Raw genomic sequence first — 23,463 nt, forward strand, 5'->3', positions numbered from 1 at the left:
AGCTACTAGTTGCTTGTCAGCCGGGGGACTGAAAATAAACACAGTGTCAGCCAAAGATCGGCAATAAGTTGCATTAATCGACAATAGCGATCACGGTCTGTATTTATGTAGCGCTTTACTATACTTGCATGATACCTAAAGTGCTTTACGTTATACGTCACATTCACCCATTCATACGCGTGGTCACACACTGATGGCAGAAGCTGCCATGCAAGGCACTAACCACGACCCTTCAGGAGCAAGGTGGGTGAAGTGTCTTGCCCAAGGCCACAATCAATCAATCAATCAATCAATCAATGTTTATTTATATAGCCCTAAATCACAAGTGTCTCAAAGGGCTGTACAAGCCACAACGACATCCTCGGTACAGAGCCCACATACGGGCAAGGAAAACTCTCCCCAGTGGGACGTCAATGTGAATGACTATGAGAAACCTTGGAGAGGACCGCATATGTGGGTAACCCCCCCCCCCCCCCCCCCCCCCCCCTAGGGGAGACCGAAAGCAATGGATGTCGAGTGGGTCTGACATAATATTGTGAAAGTCCAACACATCAGCGAAAGTCCAGTCCATGGTGGGGCCAGCAGGAACCATCCCGAGCGGAGACGGGTCAGCAGCGTAGAGATGTCCCCATCCGATGAACAGGCTAGCGGTCCACCCCGGAGCAGAGTAGAAAAGAAAAGAAAAGAAACGGCAGATCAACTGGTCTAAAAAGGGAGTCTATTTAAAGGCTAGAGTATACAAATGAGTTTTAAGATGCGTCTTAAATGCTTCTACTGAGGTAGCATCTCTAACTTTTACCGGGAGGGCATTCCATAATATTGGAGCCCGAATAGAAAACGCTCTATAGCCCGCAGACTTCCATCTGTAATCTTTTAATGCTAGACATAGGGAGGCCGAAAATAAAACGTTACAGTAATCGAGACGGGATGTAACGAACGCATGGATGATGATCTCAGCATCGTTTGTGGACAAAATGGAACGAATTTTAGCGATATTACGGAGATGAAAGAAGGCCGTTTTAGTAACACTCTTAATGTGTGACTCAAACGAGAGAGTTGGGTCGAAGATAATACCCAGATTCTTTACCGAGTCACCTTGTTTAATTGTTTGGTTGTCAAATGTTAAGGTGGTATTATTAAATAGATGTCGGTGTTGAGCAGGACCGATAATCAGCATTTCCGTTTTCTTAGCGTTGAGTTGCAAAAAGTTAGCGGACATCCATTGTTTAATTTCATTAAGACACGCCTCCAGCTGACTACAATCCGGCGTGTTGGTCAGCTTTAGGGGCATGTAGAGTTGGGTGTCATCCGCATAACAGTGAAAGCTAACACCGTATTTGCGTATGATGTCACCTAGCAGCAGCATGTAAATACTAAAGAGTGCAGGGCCAAGAACCGAACCCTAGGGAACTCCGCACGTTACCTTAACATAGTCCGAGGTCACATTGTTATGAGAGACACACTGCATCCTGTCAGTAAGATAAGAGTTAAACCAAGACAAGGCTAAGTCTGACATCCCAATACGCGTTTTGATACGCTCTAATAAAATATTATGATCAACAGTATCGAAAGCGGCGCTAAGATCAAGAAGCAGCAACATAGATGACGCATCAAAATCCATCGTTAGCAATAGATCATTAGTCATTTTTGCGAGGGCTGTCTCCGTAGAGTGATTTGCCCTGAAACCGTATTGAAAAGGTTCACAGAGATTGTTAGACGCTAAGTGTTCATTTAGCTGCTGTGCGACAATTTTTTCGAGGATTTTCGAGATAAACGGAAGGTGGGACACCGGCCGGTAGTTCACCATGAGGTCAGGATCGAGGTTAGGTCTTTTGAGTAGAGGATGAATAACCGCTTTTTTGAATGCTAGGGGAACAGTACCAGAGGAAAGTGATAAGTTTATAATATTTAACACTGATGGACCTAATAAAACAAAAAGCTCCTTGATAAGTTTCCCAGGAATTGGGTCAAGTAAACATGTTATTTGTTTTGTCCCATTTACACATTTTAACAATTCCTCCAATGTTATTTCATCAAAGAGGGCGAAACTATTTTGTAGGGCAGTGTCCGTCGTATATACAGTCGTATCTGTGTTAATAGAACCCAGTTGTAGCTGAGATGCATTGTCTTTAATCTCTTTTCTAATGACTTCAATTTTCTTATTAAAGAAATTCATAAAGTCATCTGCTGAGTGGGTGGAGCTACTGGGAGGAGTCCCTTGTTGGGTTAGCGATGCTACTGTACTAAACAAAAATTTGGGATCATTTTTGTTGAGGTGGATGAGATTTGAGTAATATTTAGCTTTAGCTGAGGTAAGCATGCGTTCATAAGTTATTAAACTATCACTCCATGCTTGATGGAAAACCTAAAGTTTAGTCGCACGCCATTTGCGTTCCAGCTTTCTACATGATAATTTCTGGGCTTTAGTTTCTTCTGTGAACCATGGGGTACGCCTTTTAGGGGCCCTTTTTAGCTTTAGCGGTGCTACACTATCAATGGTGTCGCGCAGGGCGTCGTTAAAGTTGTTAGTGAGGTTATCAATAGAGCCCACATAATTTAGGAATGGTGCCATTACCGAAGGCAGTAGGTCAGTAAGAGTCGTCGTTGTGGCAGCATTAATGTTGCGGCTGCTATAGTAGTTATTATTATTATTATTAGTTTGTTGACAATGAGTCAGAACTTCGAATTTTATAAGGTAATGATCGGACATTACTTTAGTGTACGGGAGTATCGTAACTTTGGAGGTGGTGACACCCCTGACGAGCACTAGATCTATCGTATTACCGTTGCGATGCGTGGGTTCATTTATTATTTGTGTAAGACCATAGCTATCAATTATAGTCTGGAGCGCCACGCATGGAGGGTCCGATGGGGTATTCATATGGATGTTAAAGTCTCCCATTATGATTATATTGTCGGCGTGCGTCACTAGATCAGCAACGAGCTCTGAAAATTCATTGATAAAGTCCGAATAGGGCGGTAGATGACAGCCAGGTGCAGAGGCAGCGGTGTGACAAACCTCACAGTAAGCACCTCAAACGAGTTATATTTATTATTTAGGTCCGAGGTAAGGCTAAAGTTTTTGTTGTATATTAGTGCAACACCCCCACCCCTTTTAATGGGACGGGCAATATGCGTTCCCGTATAGCCAGGAGGAGACGCCTCACCCAGCGCAAAAAATTTGTCTGGTTTGAGCCAGGTCTCGGCTAGACCAACGACATCAAGATTGTTGTCTCTAATGACTTCATTAACTAATAACGTTTTGGAAGACAATGACCTTATGTTTAAAAAGCCCATATTATAGGTGGTGGGCTGTTTTGAGGAGTTTTTGTTGAAAGTATCCGTAGTAGCAATATTAATAATGTTACGTTTATTATGCGTAGTGCACTTTAAATAATTTCGACCATATCTAGGAATTGATATGACAGGAATTTTTAGATTGTTTGCCACCTCAGTAAAATGCATGTCCACCTCTGACGCAGAAAAAACATTATGTGAGTTGTATATTATTCTAAGAGAATTGCTATGTGTGCAGGGATTATCCAGCCTGGCGCTGGCTAGTTCTAGCTTAACAGACTCCTTATTAGTGCTTCTTTGTGGATTAGCATTTAGCTTTTTCGTTAGCCCCGCTAACAACAACACCTTTAGCTTTGTTGTTAGCCCCGCCCGACACCCCCGCTTCTGCTTCCGAGCGCACCGCTTACGTCTCTTTTGTTGACGGTCTCCGCTGGTAGTGGATGCCGCTGCTTCAAAGGCCACTGCTGGATGTAGCTCGCGAAGAATTCCCAAGCTAGCGAGTAGGTCCACCGTACACGCATCTTTCAGCCCAAAATGGCCCGATCTCTCCACATCCAGAATCGTAAGTCGGTCGTAAGTGATCACGGAGTGAACACGCTGTGAGCCAGCCATGAAATTGACTGAATTGAGGGGTATTTTTGCCAAATCGGTCTACACTTCCAGGAGCGCTCGCAAGAAGCTGCCGCCATGAAGCGCCGCCATCTTGGAAAAAAAGAAAAGAAAAAAAAAAAGAAAAAAACAATGGCTGTGACTGGGCCATGGAAGCTAGATTCTAACCGGGAACCCTCAAGTAGCTGGCTCGGTCGCTCTACCATAGGAGCCAAGCCATGTACTTTGTCATGAAAATCGGCCGATTCTTATTGGTGGTTTTGAGCTACTACTGTATGCAGTAGAGATGTCCGATAATGGCTTTTTTGCCGATATCCTATTTTCCGATATTGTCCAACTCTTAATTACCGATTCCAATATCAACCGATACCGATATATACAGTCGTGGAATTAACACATTATAATGCCTAATTTTGTTGTGATGCCCCGCTGGATGCATTAAACAATGTAACAAGGTTTTCCAAAATAAATCAACTCAAGTTATGGAAAAAAATGCCAACATGGCACTGCCATATTTATTATTGAAGTCACAAAATGCATTCTTTTTTTTAACATGCCTCAAAACAGCAGCTTGGAATTTGGGACATGCTCTCTCTGAGAGAGCATGAGGAGCTTGAGGTGGGCGGGGTTGGGGGGTTGAGGTTGAGGTGTGGGGGGTGAGGTTGAGGTGGGGGGGGTAGCGGGGGTGTATATTGTAGCGTCCTGGAAGAGTTAGTGCTGCAAGGGGTTCTGGGTATTTGTTCTGTTGTGTTTATGTTGTGTTACGGTGCGGATGTTCTCCCGAAATGTGTTTGTCATTCTTGTTTGGTGTGGGTTCACAGTGTGGCGCATATTTGTAACTGTGTTAAAGTTGTTTATACGGCCACCCTCAGTGTGACCTGTATGGCTGTTGACCAAGTACTGTATTTTTTGGACTGCAAGTCGCAGTTTTTTTCATAGTTTGGCTGGGGGTGCGACTTATACTCAGGAGCGACTTATGTGTGAAACTATTAACACATTACTGTAAAATATCAAATAATATTATTTAGCTCATTCACGTAAGAGACTAGACGTATAAGATTTCATGGGATTTAGCGATTAGGAGTGACAGATTGTTTGGTAAACGTATAGCATGTTTTATATGTTATAGTTATTTGAATGACTCTTACCATAATATGTTACGCTAACATACCAGGCACGTTCTCAGTTTGTTATTTATGCGTCATATAACGTACACTTATTCAGCCTGTTGTTCACTATTCTTTATTTATTTTAAATTGCCTTTCAAATGTCTATTCTTGGTGTTGGGTTTTATCAAATAAATTTCCCCCAAAAATGCGACTTATATTACAGTGCGACTTATATATGTTTTTTTCCTTCTTTATTATGCATTTTCGGCCGGTACGATTAATACTCCAGAGCGACTTATACTCCGAAAAATACGGTAAGCCTTGCATTCTCTTGTGTGTGTGAAAAGCCGTAGGTATTATGTATGTTTGGGCCGGCACGCAAAGGCAGTGCCTTTAAGGTTTATTGGTGCTCTGTACTTCTCCCTACCACTCCGTACAGCAGCGTTTAAAAAAGTCATACATTTTACTTTTTGAAACCGATACCGATAATTTCCGATATTACATTTTAAAGCAATTATTGTCCGATAATATCGGCAGCCTGATATTATTGGACATCTCTAGTATGCAGTCATTTCAAGGCAATACTAATTCCACAAGAACGTAACTTTTTTTTTTTTTTTTTTTTTTAAGTAGGGTAGAAAATAGCACAAAGAAACAGCCTGGGGCTCCCGGCAGCAAACATTCTCTGAAAGAAATCAAGCAAATATCAGCATGGGAAACTCTACGTTACTCTGCATTATTAATGAATTGTTTCTGTAGATCTTCACGGTAACCATCGCCGACACGACTAAATTCTCAGCAAGCTTCCGAGACAAAGCTGCCAAGCTGTCAGAAACCCTGTAAAGAGCTCTCCACTTTATCTCCGCTCATAAACAGTGTCACAAATTCAACATGTCTATATCTCCAACAGACATAGCCCCAGACCAGGGGTCGGCAACCCGCGGCTCCGGAGCCGCATGCGGCTCTTTGACCACTCTGATGCGGCTCAGCTGCATACTTGCCGACCACCCCGATTTTCCCAGGAGACTTATGGTTCTCAGTGCCTCTCCTAGATAACTCCCAGGGAAAATATAATCCTATTTTCACTATAATTATTAAATTAAGGGAGTGCCCTTATTGCACTGCAGTAATTGTCCTCTATAGCATTTACAAACAGCATGCTAGCCCAGCCACATGTTGTATGTAGCTTTTACTTGCACACATAAGAGACAGCAAAGCATACTTAATCATCAGCCACACAGCTTACACTGACGGTAGCCGTATCAAACAACTTTAACATTGTTACGTTACAAATATGCGCCACACTGTGAACCCACACCAAAAAAGAATGAAAAAACACATTTCTGGAGAACATCCCACCGTAACACAACATAACACAACACAAAACAATACCCAGAATCCCATGCAGCCCTAACTCTTCCGGTCTAGATTATACACCCCCGCTACCACCAAATCCCCCCACACATCAAAACCCCCCCCCCCCCCCCCCCCCCTCTCCGTGCGTTGGTTGAGCGGAAGAGTTAGGGCTGCATGGGATTCTGGGTATTGGTTGTGTTGTGTTTATGTTGTGTTACAGTGCAGATGTTCTCCAGAAATGTGTTTGTCATTCTTTTTTGGTGTGGGTTCAAAGTGTGGCGCATATTTGTAACGTAACAGTGTTAAAGTTGTTTTATAAGGCTACCGTCAGTGTAAGCTGTGTGGCTGCTGAGGTAGTACGCCTTGCTGTCACTTACATGAGCAAGCTGAAATTGCATTCTACATGTGGGCGATCAGGTACGCTGTTTGGGCAGACTGTAGAGGGCGCCAAAAGCAGTGTCATCACGCCCTGATACCGGACAAAATGCCTTTAAGGTTTATTGGCGCTCTGTACTTCTCCCTACCACTCCGTACAGCAGCGTTTAAAAAAGTCATACATTTTACTTTTTGAAAACCGATACCGATAATTTCCGATATTACATTTTAAAGCAATTATTGTCCGATAATATCGGCAGCCTGATATTATTGGACATCTCTAGTATGCAGTCATTTCAAGGCAATCTAATTCCACAAGAACATAACTTTTTTTAAATTTATTTTTTTAAGTAGGGTAGAAAATAACACAAAGAAACAGCCTGGGGCTCCCGGCAGCAAACATTCTCTGAAAGAAATCAAGCAAATATCAGCATGGGAAACTCTACGTTACTCTGCATTATTAATGAATTGTTTCTGTAGATCTTCACGGTAACCATCGCCGACATGACTAAATTCTCAGCAAGCTTCCGAGACAAAGCTGCCAAGCTGTCAGAAACCCTGTAAAGAGCTCTCCACTTTATCTCCGCTCATAAACAGTGTCACAAATTCAACATGTCTATATCTCCAACAGACATAGCCCCAGACCAGGGGTCGGCAACCCGCGCCTCCGGAGCCGCATGCGGCTCTTTGACCACTCTGATGCGGCTCAGCTGCATACTTGCCGACCACCCCGATTTTCCCAGGAGACTTATGGTTCTCAGTGCCTCTCCTAGATAACTCCCAGGGAAAATATAATCCTATTTTCACTATAATTACTAAATTAAGGGAGTGCCCTTATTGCACTGCAGTAATTGTCCTCTATAGCATTTACAAACAGCATGCCAGCCCAGCCACATGTTGTATGTAGCTTTTACTTGCACATATAAGAGACAGCAAAGCATACTTAATCATCAGCCACACAGCTTACACTGACGGTAGCCGTATCAAACAACTTTAACATTGTTACGTTACAAATATGCGCCACACTGTGAACCCACACCAAAAAAGAATGAAAAACACATTTCTGGAGAACATCCCACCGTAACACAACATAACACAACACAACCAATACCCAGAATCCCATGCAGCCCTAACTCTTCCGGTCTAGATTATACACCCCCGCTACCACCAAATCCCCCCACACATCAACCTCCCCCCCCCCCCCCCCTCTCCGTGCGTTGGTTGAGCGGAAGAGTTAGAGCTGCATGGGATTCTGGGTATTGGTTGTGTTGTGTTTATGTTGTGTTACAGTGCAGATGTTCTCCAGAAATGTGTTTGTCATTCTTTTTTGGTGTGGGTTCAAAGTGTGGCGCATATTTGTAACGTAACAGTGTTAAAGTTGTTTTATAAGGCTACCGCCAGTGTAAGCTGTGTGGCTGCTGAGGTAGTACGCCTTGCTGTCACTTACGTGAGCAAGCTGAAATTGCATTCTACATGTGGTTGATCAGGTACGCTGAGGGCGCCAAAAGCAGTGTCATCACGCCCTGATACCGGAAAAAATGAGAGGGTTGGCAAGTTTGACGCTATCAAGCGCCATTCATTCAAAACTCGCGGGCCGCACTAACATCAAATTTTCACATTAAAGTGTGTGCCGGTGCGTGTGTCTGAGACCCCTGGTTAACATAGCACAAAGCATTTAAGCTTTGTATGCGGTGTTTTTCATTTTAAATTTTTTTTTGTGGCTCCCATTATTTTCTTTAATTTGTGAAACTTGCCAAAATGGCTCTTTGAGTGGTAAAGGTTGCTGACCCCTGCCCCAGACAATACAACGCTCATTAAAAAGCTGCAATAAACGCGAGAAATTACCGCCGTCATATTCTTTTATTCTTCTCTCTAATGCAAATGAGCTGGCGTTTATTTTCCACGTTCTTCCCGCTCGGCAGCCTTTTGCTCACTGCAGCACTCGGCGGCGTCCGACAGTAGAACATCCCCTCAGTGCTGGAGCTGACAAGTAAACATCACACCTCTCACAGCCTGACGGGGAGTATAGGAGGGCGTCTGGGGGACGTGTTAGCTGTTATATGGTGATGCAGCAGAACATCAACAAGCACCACCGGAGAGACATGTGTTGTTGTCCTTCCGAATATAAACACTCGGCGCTCCTGCAGGCGCCACAAAGCTGCCAGACGGAGAATGAACTCCGCTATCAACACTTTTGCAGGGTGTGCTGGCTTTGTTTCGTGGCTGGGAGGCTGCAGACTCGTGGAGGGAATCCCTGCTGCACTGACGACATCCTCACATCTGCTGGACCCACGGCTTTTTGGGCCTTTCATGCCATGCATTAGGTCAGTGTTTTTCAACCACTGTGTGTGCCGTGGGAGATTATCTAATTTCACCTATTTGTGTTAAAAATATTTTTTGCAAACCAGTAATTATAGTCTGCAAATTATGTGTTGTTGTTGAGTGTCGGTGCTGTCTAGAGCTCGGCAGAGTAACCGTGTAATACTCTTCCATATCAGTAGGTAATTGCTTTGTAGATGTCGGAAACAGCGGGAGGCAGCGTGCAGGTAAGAAGGTGTCTAATGCTTAAACCAAAAATAAACAAAAGGTGAGTGCCCCTAAGAAAAGGCATTGAAGCTTAGGGAAGGCTATGCAGAACGAAACTAAAACCTAACTGGTCGTCCAGCATTCTGTTGTTGTTTACTTAAACAACAACAGAATGCTGGACGACAGCAAAGACTTACTGTGGAGCAAAGACGGCGTCCACGATGTACATCCGAACATGACATGACAATCGACAATGTCTCCACAAAGAAGGATAAAAACAACTGAAATATTGTTGATTGCTAAAACAAAGTAGATGCGGGAAATATCGCTCAAAGGAAGACATGAAACTGCTACAGGAAAATACCCAAAAAAGAGAAAAAGCCACCAAAATAGGAGTGCAAGACAAGAACTTAAACACTACACACAGGAAAACAGCAAAAAACTCAAAATAAGTCAGGGAATGATGTGACAGGTGGTGACAGTACACCTACTTTGAGACAAGAGCTATAGTGATGCATGGTTGGTTATGGTTTAAAGTCATATTCAACAATTGCGACAACAACTTTTTACTGTCAACTGAGTTTCGTTTTTTAATGATTTCTGCTGGTGGTGTGCCTCCGGATTTTTTTTCAAAATGTGCCTTGGCTCAAAAAAAGGTTGAAAAACACTGACTAAGGTACACCTTTCACATACATGTATATTTTGTATGGATTATTACCAATACCTACTGGGGTGCCCTTCAGCAACCTCCAAATAACCCCATGCATGCTACCCCCCCCCCCCCCCCCCCCTTTAGGTTGCATTATGTAACATTTTAATTGCTATCAAGTGCTGTGCGTCCCAATAAAAGTCATGTTTTGTAGCTGGATACATGGAAGTAATGCTAGTGTATTTGCAGTGTGGAGCACTACAATAACAAGTTTCCTAAATTAATATCAATCCAACCTGACATTTGTGTCTATTATATGCCTGCAGATTTTTTTTGTCGACGCGAATTTTAAAAAAAAGTTTTTTATTTTTTTTAATGCAGCGTTTCAGCGCCTACCTTCCACTTTGGTGAGGGTGAGCACCGGACTGTTGCAGGCGGACAGCGGGGCCACCCTGGCCGAGTGTTTCTTCATGATGCCGAGCTCGGGTGGGTTGAGCTCCGGGACCGCTTCGACTACATCCCTAAAGCGGATTGAGCCCACCGGACGCCACCAGACCTCTTGACGGGACTCTTAACGTTCCAGGTGTCCTTGCGCCGTCCATCTAGTCTTACATGGAACTTCCGCTGTGATGATGATGATGATGTTGACTCCTTATTCCTCCCTGCAGCCCCCTCCTCCATCCCCTAAATGTGTGCAACCCCCCCTGCCGGTGCTGGTCTCTCCTCACGTACATTTGCTGCAATTCTCCCACGTCACGCGCGCCCACCAACTCGCCCGTGGAAGCACCTCCCGAAGCTGCCGACTCCCCCTGCGCAGGAGTGTTCGGCTCAAAGTGAGTGGATCAAAATTCATTTATTCTGGTAGGGCTGGGCCAGGGTTTGGCAACCCAAAATGTTGAAAAAACCTTATTGGACCAAAAATAAAATTAAAAAAAAAATCTGTTTGGAGCTGCAACAAATTAAAAGCTTTATATAAGTCTTATAATGAAGGCAACACATGATGTAAGTGTCTATATCAGCTATAGTAGCCTACTATCAAAATGACTTTAAAAGTCTTATATAAGTGTTACAATGAAGGCTACACATGATGTAAGTGTCTATATTAGCTATAGTAACCTACTATCAAAATTACTTTAAAAGTCTTATATAAGTGTTATAATGAAGGCAACACATGATGTAAGTGTCTATATTAGCTATAGTAGCCTACTATCAAAATGACTTTTAAAAAAGTCTTATATAAGTCTTATAATGAAGGCAACACATGATGTGTCTATATTAGCTATATTTGACTACTATCAAAATGACTTTAAAAGGCTTATATAAGTGTTATAATGAAGGCAACACATGATGTAAGTGTCTATATTAGCTATAATAGCCTACTATCAACATGACTTTAAAAGTCTTGTATAAGTCTTATAATGAAGGCAACATATGATGTAAGTGTCTATATTAGCTATAGTAGCCTACTATCAAAATGACTTAAAAAAAAAGTCTTGTATAAGTGTTACAATGAAGGCAACACATGATGTAAGTGTCTATATTAGCTATAATAGCCTACTGTCAAAATGACTTTTAAGGTCTTATATAAGTCTTATAATGAATAGCCTACTATCAAAATGACTTTAAAGGTCTTATATAAGTCTTATAATGAAGGCAATACATGATGTAAGTGTCTATATTAGCTATAGTAGCCTACTATCAACATGACTTTAAAAGTCTTATATAAGTGTTATAATGAAGGCAACACATGATGTAAGTGTCTATATTAGCTATAGTAGCCTACTATCAAAATGACTTTAAAGGTCTTATATAAGGGTTATAATGAAGGCAACACATGATGTAAGTGTCTATATTAGCTATAGTAGCCTACTATCAACATGACTTTAAAAGTCTTATATAAGTGTTATAATGAAGGCAACACATGATGTAAGTGTCTATATTAGCTATAGTAGCCTACTATCAAAATGACTTTAAAGGTCTTATATAAGGGTTATAATGAAGGCAACACATGATGTAAGTGTCTATATTAGCCTACTATCAAAATGACTTAAAAAGTCTTATATAAGTCTTATAATGAAGGCAACACATGATGTAAGTGTCTATATTAGCTATAGTAGCCTACTATCAACATGACTTTAAAAGTCTTATATAATTGTTATAATGAAGGCAACACATGATGTGTCTATATTAGACTACTATCAAAATTACTTTAAAAGTCTTATATAAGTCTTATAATGAAGGCAACACATGATGTAAGTGTCTATATTAGCTATAGTAGCCTACTATCAACATGACTTTAAAAGTCTTATATAATTGTTATAATGAAGGCAACACATGATGTAAGTGTCTATATTAGACTACTATCTAAATTACTTTAAAAGTCTTATAGAAGTGTTATAATGAAGGCAACACATGATGTAAGTGTCTATATTAGACTACTATCAAAATTACTTTAAAAGTCTTATATAAGTCTTATAATGAAGGCAACACATGATGTAAGTGTCTATATTAGCTATAGTAGCCTACTATCAAAATGACTTTAAAAGTCTTATATAAGTCTTATAATGAAGGCAACACATGATGTAAGTGTCTATATTAGACTACTATCAAAATTACTTTAAAAGTATTATATAATTGTTATAATGAAGGCAACACATGATGTAAGTGTCTATATTAGACTACTATCAACATGACTTTAAAAGTCTTATATAATTGTTATAATGAAGGCAACACATGATGTAAGTGTCTATATTAGACTACTATCTAAATTACTTTAAAAGTCTTATAGAAGTGTTATAATGAAGGCAACACATGATGTAAGTGTCTATATTAGACTACTATCAAAATTACTTTAAAAGTCTTATATAAGTCTTATAATGAAGGCAACACATGATGTAAGTGTCTATATTAGCTATAGTAGCCTACTATCAAAATGACTTTAAAAGTCTTATATAAGTCTTATAATGAAGGCAACACATGATGTGTCTATATTAGCTATATTGGCCTACTATCAAAATGACTTTAAAAGGCTTATAAGTGTTATAATGAAGGCAACACATGATGTAAGTGTCTTTATTAGCCTACTATCAAAATGACTTTAAAAGTGTTATAATGAAGGCAACACATGATGTGTCTATATTAGCTATATTAGCCTACTATCAAAATGACTTTAAAAGTCTTATATAAGTGTTATAATGAAGGCAACACATGATGTAAGTGTCTATACTAGCTATATTAGCCTATTATCAAAGGCTGATGCAAATCTTCATTCTACACATTTTTGCAACATTGGAAATCATTAGTAAAATGGAGGCTTCTCAGAGGATGAGATAACTTCTGGAAATCACTGGTTAAGAATGGCCAAAGGTATAGATGTGTGTGTCCAAGTTTAAGGAAACTGCAAGCTGTCTTCTTCTAATAGATTTATTACAATCTTTACAAGCTGGGTAATGTTTGCTGTGGTCTGGAACAACATGGCACACAAACAACTATGAGAAATGCAGCCAATATTACATCCAGATAATGTGTCATGAGACATGCAAATATGATTTAAATACACAGAGGACATGAGTAAAGGAAATTAAATTAGCTCAAATAAACCTACAAATTAGGCATAATGATGCAATATGTACATACAACTAGCCTAAATAGCATGTTAGCATCGAGTAGCTTGCAGTCATGGATTGACCAAATATGCCTGATAAGCACTCCAACAAATCAATCAAATCAAAAAAGCTCACATTTGTGCATTCACGCACAGCATAAAACGTTTAGTGGACAAAATGAGACAAAGGAGTGGCATAAAACACGTCTTTCTGTGGCAGCGTCGGTAAAAGTTGTACATGTAAACAAACTACGGTGAGTTCAAGAACCGCCAAAATCAGTAGGACAAAACGGCGCTCGCCTAATGCTCGCATCAGTGAAGCATGTTTAGTATAAACAGTGGGATTTTTAACAATTAGGAAAGTTTGTGTCATGTGTGTTGTCCTACAGAAAATATATTAAAACAAAAAATATATGTTTTTCTTCATCTTTTTCCATTTTCACACATCTCTGAAAGAGGTCCAGGGAGCCACGAGGGCGGCGCTAATGAGCCTCATGTGGCTCTAGAGCCGCGGGTTGCTGACCCCCGGGCTGGGCGATATGGCTCAGAACTGTATCACAATATAAGTTTCTTATAATAAGAAACGTATTACTTGAACCCCCTTAAATAATTTGGTGTGATTTTTTTTTTTGGAGAAAAAATCAATATTAAAATGCAGTAATATGAGTTTAAATAAATAATAATATAACCTGTCATTATTCACTATGATTATCAATCATTCGAAGACCCTTTGTCAGCACTTATTATCCAATCCAATCTGTTCCATCAGTAATGCCCACATTACACTGAAAATCCAGTCCACGTTTTCACTGTTACCTTAGCACAGTGGTGTCAGAGTCAAAGCCTGCGGGCCAGATCCGGCCCGCGACTTAATTATCTATGGCCCCTGGGATGATATTTGATTAGTATTACAACCACAGCCGCCTGCTGCTGTTTTGCACGCACCAATATTCCATCAGTGTTGGTCCCAGGGACCCCATCAAGTCATAAAAAACGTTTTGAAAACAAATGATAAATGTATGCATTATCCTGTTATATCTAACATTCTATATTGTGTTTTGGAAAAAGGTTGTCATAAACGTTACTTAATTCATTAAAAAAAAAAATACAGAAGAAAACTAATTTGTATGCATATGTAAATGTATTCAGTTCTAAACATTCATTCACTTTCTTCTTTCCTTCATGGATCTAAACTTTACCGCTGCCGGTAGTTTTTTCTATATTTTTTTTGTAATATTTTTTAGAATGTGTTTGTTCTATTTTTGGCCAAAGTAAGATAAAGAAAAGAATCTGAAGTTGTCTTTATTTTGTAGTTTTAATGCCATGATTTAAATAGTCCGGCCCACGTGTGCACAGACTTTCCTCCATGCGGCCCCTGAGCTAAAATGAGTTTGACACCCTGCCTTAGCAAGGTCGAGCCAGACCGCAGCAGCATTAAAGCTACATTCAGTGCGTTCACAACACAGCATGGAAGGATGTCCAATTCAGATTTTCGGGGGGGTAAAATCTGATCTTTTTACATAATCGTTCACATTACAAAAAAAAGGTGTCCAGACTCCAATGTGAATGCAAACTGACCCAAATACAGACATGGCGTCACGTCGCACATCTGCAGTGTTTACGGAAGAAAACTCGGAAGCAGACAGCTTCAATTGCAGTCGTCTCAGTAATGGCGCATTTGTTGCAATTTCAAGGATTCTGTGAAATCGAAGTCAACATTTTCTGAACTGCGGAGAAGATTATGAAAGAAGATTTAGGGACATTTGCCTTGATGTCTGCTCTGAAGAGCGTGTTGGCAATCAGTGGTGGAACATTAGCCCACATTTATTGAATCTGATCATCATTCGGATTACAATGTGTTCATGGACCCTAAAAAAATTATATGATTATGATTGAAGTGATTTTTCATGCATCACGCCTTAAATCGGAATGCTTTACTTTGACACGTGCAGAACCTAACATAAACCGAAAGGTGTGTTATTTGTTTGTGCTATGGCACCATCTTTTGGACGAGTTTGCTCACTGCATGTGCTGACTAAGTAGTGACTTCCACTGTAAACAAACAAGGATTTGTGCTTTTGAACTTATAATTGTTTCCTTCTGTTCACTACTTTTGTTTTACCTCTCTTTTTGTAATGGAGCTGTTCTGTGCTATTTTGTTGTGATTATGTACGGGTTGCGGTGCGTCTTTATGTTACGACTCTGTTCTGTGTAGGTGTTTGAGGCTAGCAGTTAGCACTTGAATTAGCCGTAATGTCGTGAATAAAACAGCGTGTTCAGACGACAACTGGATCACTCCTTTTATTGCTACATCGACACATGACACTCAAGACCAGTGTTTTTCAACCTTTTTTGAGCCAAGGCACACATTTTTTTCATTGAAAAAATACGCAGGCACACCACCAGCGGAAACGTTAAAAAATTAAACTCCATCAGGTTGTCTTTTTTTTTAGTTCATTGTTGTTTTCCTGTGTGTAGTGCTTTAGTTCTTGTCTTGTGCTGTTATTTTGGTGGCTTTTCCTATTTTGTTGGTGTTTTCATGTAGCAGTTTCACGCCTTCCTTTGAGTGCTACTGCCTGACCTGCTTTGTATTGGCAAACAAGACTATTTCAGTTGTGCGGACGCTATCCTTCTGGGGACATTGTTGATTGTCACGTCACGTACGGACACACACTGTAAGTCTTTGCTGTCGTCCAGCATTCTGTTTTTGTTTACTTTGTAGCCAGTTCAGTTTTACTTTCGTTTTGCATAGCCATCCCTATGCTTCAGTGCCTTTTCCTCGCGGGACTTGCCTTTTGTTCATTTTTGGGTAAAGCGTAACATACATTTTTACCTGCACGCTGTCTCCCGCTGTGCTCTGCATATTGGGATCACAACAAACCATCCTCGACGCGTTCCGACTTCTACAAAGCAATGAGCTACCTGCTGTCACCTACTGATATGGAGTATTACATGGTTACCTTGCCGAGCTCTAGACAGCACAGACACTAGACAACGGCACGTTATTTGCAGATTATAATTATTGATTTGCAAATAATATTTTTTGGACCAATTAGGTGAAGTTGCGTAATTTCCTACGGCAGACCAGACAATATCTCACGACACACTAGTGTCCTGGAGCACAGTGGTTGAAAAACACTGCTCTAGACCATACTTTTGTTTCTGCGAGTCTCGTTTTAAAGCAACAAACTCAACAGTATATACCGCTACTTCTCTACATTTTGAATGGGGGGAGTCAGCAGCACGACAATCGCTTCATTCCGAGACTATTAAATCCCCCTCCACCACCAGAGTATAGCTGACATCAAAGACATGTGCAGTGAAGATAAATCTAACACAAATTTCAGAAGATGTGTTTTCACGCGGAATGCAATTTTGATCTAAACGTGTGTGATCGGGTATGCATATTCTGAATGGCGTGTTTACATGAATAATTTTTACTCCGGTTAGGTTTTTAATCCGATTAAATGTGTCCATGTGCAAATAGCTTTTGATTGACGTGAGTTCCTAAAACATTATTTTTCGCCTGGTTCTGCTAATTTGCCAACTATTTATTTTGTAACTGTCAATTTTGGTGAATAATGATGACGCCTATGATAAGTGTCATCATTAGTCGAAATTACGCGACCGGAGCGCGGGAGAGTTTTATGCTGAAGTTGCATCATAACACTATCTGATTGATTCGTAATACCAAACTCATAATAATAATAATGTCTATAATATTGCTGACAGAAAAATAACCTCCATACGGTATGTTAGGCAAAGCACACCACTCCAGCTTTGTTACAGTTTGATAGCCTTAGTGTTATTTTTTTTAGACTTGTGTTTTGGGGGCTTTGAAGAATGGATGCACTGACAAACTCATAGTCAAAAAGGTGGAGTTCTATGGGTGGTTTTTATCTTCACTGTCATCGTTTTCACCATAAATGGCAGGTTATTATGATGGTCCATATCACCCATCCCTACTGGCCAGGTGTGGCATGTGGGCCTTAAGTTTGACACCTGTGGTTTAAATGCCTTAAATGACCATTACAGTAGTAACAGAAAAAACTAACGATATTGCGTTTCAACTATTTAGATTTCTTCAGTATTTGCTGTGTAATTCTACTACAATAACACAACTTCTAAATCAAAGAGGTTGTGCACAGGCAGCACATCTTTGGATGGACATCCAGCCCCTGTTTTCCAGGCAAGAAAGTTTATTTCCACCAGAACCTCCTCTGTTTTCAGGTCAACTCTGTAGTGCTGTCCAAGTTTGTTTACACTGCAATCATCTGTGCAAGTTCAACATGTGTGCAAGTCGCTTGCAAGCTTTTCCATGCAGCAACGCTGTCCTTATGTGGCATGCTTACTAAAGATGACTGAAGCTTTCTTAGTTTAGTTTAGTCTTTATTTGAAGGGACAATGCACAGAAACATGAAGCTCAAAGACAGATATGTTGTGCACCAGATTATAGCTAAATAGCTAATTTCCATCTGAAGTCCCTGGCTACCTAAATTAAAGAGATACAAATAACATGCAATACAATTATAACAATAAATCACATTATAGCATGTAATCAAATTAACACTTCCACTTTCAACCATTCAGATGTATTCAGTGTTTGTTGTGTAATTCCAATACAGTGCCAAAAAATTGTGAGCAAAAAGATCTTGCAAGTGCAAAAATGTTTGAAGGGTGCAAGCATCACAGGTAGCTCCTGGGGGCTAAGACCCCCGCCCCCTGTTCTTCAAATTGGCTCTATAGCACCACCTTTTGAAATTAGAAAAAGTTAGTCCCTCCTACCAGTTTCACGCATCGACACGAAAATCGCAAGAGACGTTTATCATGACGGGACGCACATAAAAGTCTCAGGAAACCATAACTGAAAACAAACAAGAAGACGGCCATTTTGGTTTTCGTCTTCCATTTTTTGGCAAAAAAAGGGGTCATATTTTAAAGGGGAACTGCACTTTTTTGGGAATTCATAATCATTATGAAAGACATGACGACGGATGGATTTTTTTTAATGCCTTCTAACTTGTAAATGAATGTCCGCTTACAACACAGCTAGGGTTGTACGGTATACCGGTACTAGTAAAGTACCACGATACTAATGAATCATCATCAGTACTATACGCTTCTAAAAAGTACCTGTTCTCTGATTGTTTTTAACGGGAATCGAAATTGCTGGTTTTACGAGCAGAGGGGCATGTTCGGCAGCGCACAATCACGGAGTACTTACAGGCAGACACAGTGTGTGGACAGAAAAATGAGAATGGACGCATTTTGGCTTAAAAACTAAAGATAAAGGTGAAGTTATACCACTGAAACACTGCTCAGCAAGAGGTGCTTTAAGACACGGCTAGCGGGTGTACCCCGCCTTCCGCCCGATTGTAGCTGAGATAGGCTCCAGCGCCCACCGCGACCCCGAAGGGAATAAGCGGTAGAAAATGGATGGATAGCTAGCTAGCGGCTAATGCCCATCCGCAGTCGGCAGTGTTTTAGCTACTTCTAAATCACTAATCCTCTCCTCCATGGCGACAAATAAAGTACATTTCTTACAAGTATCATCCCTGCAGGACGAGGAATAGCTAAACATGCTTCACTATACACCAGTGTTTTCCATATCAGTAGGTGGCAGAATGTAGCTAATTGCTTTGTAGATGTCGGGAACATGGTTTGTCGTGATCACAATATGCGGGAGGCAACTTGCCGGTAAAGAGGTATCCAACGCTTAGGGATGGCTATGCAAAACGAAACTAAAACTGAACTTGCTCCAAAGTAAACAAAAACAGAATGCTGGACGACAGCAAAGACTTACAGCGCGTGGAGCAGACGGCGGCGTCCACAAAGTACATCCGTACATGCCACGACAATCAACAATGTCACCACAAAGAAGGATTGCGTTCGCACAACTGGTTGGTTATGGTTTGAATTCGTATCCAACAATTGCGAAAACAACTTTTTATTGTGAATATCGGCTGCTGAGTTACATTTTTCAATGATTTCTGCTGGTTGTGTGCCTCTGGATTTTTTCAATGAATAAAATGTGCCTTGGCTCAGAAAAGGTTGAAAAACACTGCTATACACCATAGGAGGATACAATAACTCACCGGCGTTACCGCTAACAACCTGGCGCTCCTGAACATAAACAAATGTGTGGATCTACACCTGACATCCACTGTAATGATACAAAGTACAAGAGTGTATCTAGCCGTTACTACAATGATTAGATCGATATTTTTTATAATCACAATATCTTTTTTCCTTTAAAAAAAAATCATATTATGTTTATGAACCCAGGAAATATGTCCCTGGACACATGAGGACTTAAATTATGACCAATGTATGATCCTGTAACTACATGGTATCGGATCGATACCTAAATTTGTGTAAAGCATCAAAACAAGAGAAGAATAAGTGTTTATTACATTTTAACAGAAGTGTAGATAGAACATGTTAAAACAGAAAATAACTAGCTATTAAGTGTAAATGAACAAGTAGATTAATAATCAATTGTCTACAGCTTGTCCTTCAAATGTTGACAAAATAAAATAAATACGAAATGACACAATATGTTCCTGCATACATCAGCAGACAAATTAGGAGCCTTTGTTTGTTTACTTACTAGTAAAAGACAAGTTGTCTAGTATGTTCACTATTTTATTTAAGGACAAAAATGGTTCTTGGATTGCGATAAAAGAAACATATGTTTAATATACTGTAAGATTTTTTGTTAAAATAAAGCCAATAAGATTTTTTGTGGTCCCCTTTATTTAGTAAAGTATCGAAAAGTATCAAAATACATTTTGGTACCGGTACCAAAATATTGGTATCGGGACAACCCTAAGCGCAGCTAAAGGGAACTCCTCTATTTCGCCCATTAAATCCAAACAATAAAAATTAAAAAATCGCCAACAATACTCAGCGGAAAACAATGGAAGAATGTAGCTGTAAAAGTTAAATAATAGGTTAGTTTTAAATCTAATTAGGAATGTCTAAGAATACCTACTCTCTCCATCAAAAATACAAAATGGTTCAGGGTAGCGGCAAACCCAGCATGAACACTTCTCTGTTCACTCAACACAGACGTCATGTTGTCATCAAAGTTCACCTGTGAACATTCACACAAAGCACCAACATTTTGCAACAAGGATGAGTGAGGTAATAGTAGAAAGGTAAGCATTTAATACATGTATCTGTGGCAGCAGACGAGAAAGTTATGTACAAGCTTCACTTTTGCATCTCAATGCCAATAACTGTGGTGCATTCAAGGACCCCCACTGTACAGACTGCAAATGACCCAGATTATAGCATATTTGCGTTATTTCCATCTGTAAAGTGGTTATTTTGTTGAGTTCATTGAACTGTGTGAGAAATTCCAAGGTTTTGAGTTTAAAAACAGCAACACCATGTATATGTTGTGTATTTGTGAAAAAATAATAGGAATAAGCAACACAGTAGATATTAATAGAATAGAATAGAATAGAATAGAAAGTACTTTATTGATCCCTGGGGGAAATTCAGCACCACAGTTCGCTCACAATAAACAATAAACACTAAGGTATTTTTTACATGTGAATAATATAAATACAGTCTACTATACAGCATTATTCACATGTGAATCATATAAATACAGTCTACTATACAGCATTATTCACATGTGAATCATAAATACAGTCTATTATACAGCATTATTCACATGTGAATAATATAAATACAGTCTATTATACAGCATTATTCACATGTGAATAATATAAATACAGTCTATTATACAGCATTATTCACATGGGAATAATATAAATACAGTCTATTATACAGCATTATTCACATGCGAATAATATAAATACAGTCTATTATACAGCATTATTCACATGGGAATAATATAAATACAGTATATTATACAGCATTATTCACATGTGAATAATATAAATACAGTCTATTATACAGCATTTCTGATTCTGATTATTCACATGTGAATAATATAAATACAGTCTATTATACAGCATTATTCACATGTGAATAATATAAATACAGTCTATTATACAGCATTTCTGATTCTGATTATTCACATGTGAATAATATAAATACAGTCTATTATACAGCATTATTCACATGTGAATAATACAAATACAGTCTATTATACAGTATTATTCACATGTGAATAATATAAATACAGTCTATTAGACCGCATTATTCACATGTGAATAATATAAATACGGTCTATTATGCAGAATTATTCACATATGAATAATATAAATACAGTCTATTATACATTCAAGTACAGTCAAAAAGGAACATATGTATTATACAGTCTGATAGCTGTCTGTATGAAGGACTTCCTGTGTCGCTCCGTGTTGCATTTTGGGAGTCTGAGCCTTCCACTGAACATGCTCATTCTCTCCACCAGGTCCAAGTGTAGTGGGTGGGAGGTGTTGTCCATAATGGCTAGGACCTTTGCTAGAATTCTCCTCTCTGACACCACCGCCAGAGAGTCAAGCTCCACTCCCACCACGTTACTGGCCTTCCTTACCAGCTTGTCCAGCCTGTTTGCGTCCCCCGCTCTCAGTCCGCTGCCCCACCTGGCCACGGCGTACAAGAAGGCGCCCATAATTAAGCTAGTTTTGTCCAAAATGTGTCCGATTGCTTTGCACTCACCTTTTTATGGACATTTAGAAAATAAAAGTTGTCAGAATAATTGTATCTAAGTTATCACAAAACTTCTTGTTTCAATGAGTTCCCGGCGAGCAGACAAAAGCTGTCTTTAATCCTACCAAGCAGAAGGCTTGTAAAACTCCACTGTGTAGGATGGGAAGCAACATGAAGGTGTTCTGTTTCTTTCATGTATTGTAATCAACAGAAAGATATTGTCTTGACCCGAGATCTACAAAGCGAAGAGGAAGCAGGACCAGACTCCCCTACAGCAGGGGTCGGCAACCTTTACCACTCAAAGAGCCATTTTGGAAAGTTTCACAAATTAATTAAATTAATGGGAGCCACAGAATTTTTTTGAAAATTTTAAATTAATAACACTGCATACAAAGCTTAATTGCCTTGTGCTATGTTAACCAGGGGTCTCAGACACACCAGGGGTCTCTGACACACGCACCGGCACGCATCTCAATGGGGAAATTTGATGTTAGTGCGGCCCGCGACATTTAAAGTGAGATGGCGCTTTATAGCGTCATACTTGCCAAACACCTGTAATTTCCGGGAGGCTCCCGAATATCAGAGCGTGATGGCACTGCTTTTGGCACCCTCTACAGGCTGGCTAAACAGTGTACCTGCTCGGCCACATGTAGAATGCAGCTCCAGCTTGCTCACGTAAGTGACAGCAAGGCGTACTAGTTCAACAGCCACACATCTTACACTGACGGTAGTCGTACAAAAACAACTTTAACATTGTTACGTTACAAATATGCGCCACACTTTGAACCCACGCCAAAAAAGAATGACAAACACATTTCTGGAGAACATCTGCACTGTAACACAACATAAACACAACACAACCAATACCCAGAATCCCATGCAGCACTAACTCTTCCGCTCAACCAACGCACGGAGAGGGGGGCGGGGGTGGGGGGGTTTGGTGGTAGTGGGGGTGTATAATCTAGACCGGAAGAGTTAGTGCTGCATGGGATTCTGGGTGTTGGTTGTGTTGTGTTTATGTTGTGTTACAGTGGGATGTTCTCCAGAAATGTGTTTTTCATTCTTTTTTGGTGTGGGTTCACAGTGTGGCGCATATTTGTAACGTAACAGTGTTAAAGTTGTTTGATACGGCTACCGTCAGTGTAAGATGTGTGGCTGATGAGTAAGTATGCTTTGCTGTCTCCTGTGTGTGCAAGTAATAACAACATACAACATGTGGCTGGGCTAGCATGCTGTTTGTAAATGCTATAGAGGACATTTACTGCAGTGCAATTAGGGCACGCCCTTAATTTAGTAATTAGAGTGAA

General features: G+C 40.1%; 1 protein-coding gene across 4 annotated transcripts in view; it reads right to left on the reverse strand.

Annotated features, from left to right (window-relative positions):
• Window positions 1-23,463, reverse strand: part of slc35f3b (solute carrier family 35 member F3b) — a 166,002-nt gene that overhangs the window by 86,424 nt on the left and 56,115 nt on the right. The window contains exon 1 of one of the 4 annotated variants that reach the window (XM_062058326.1): window positions 10,318-10,570. The exons of the other annotated variants lie outside the window; for them this stretch is intronic. Coding sequence (XP_061914310.1) covers window positions 10,318-10,393 — 76 coding nt within the window. The 5' untranslated portion in view covers window positions 10,394-10,570. Of the gene's footprint in view, window positions 1-10,317; window positions 10,571-23,463 lie in introns of those variants that run through there. 4 annotated transcript variants of the gene reach the window in all.

Source organism: Entelurus aequoreus, linkage group LG09 (assembly GCF_033978785.1).
Source record: "Entelurus aequoreus isolate RoL-2023_Sb linkage group LG09, RoL_Eaeq_v1.1, whole genome shotgun sequence".
Classification (NCBI taxonomy): domain Eukaryota; kingdom Metazoa; phylum Chordata; class Actinopteri; order Syngnathiformes; family Syngnathidae; genus Entelurus; species Entelurus aequoreus.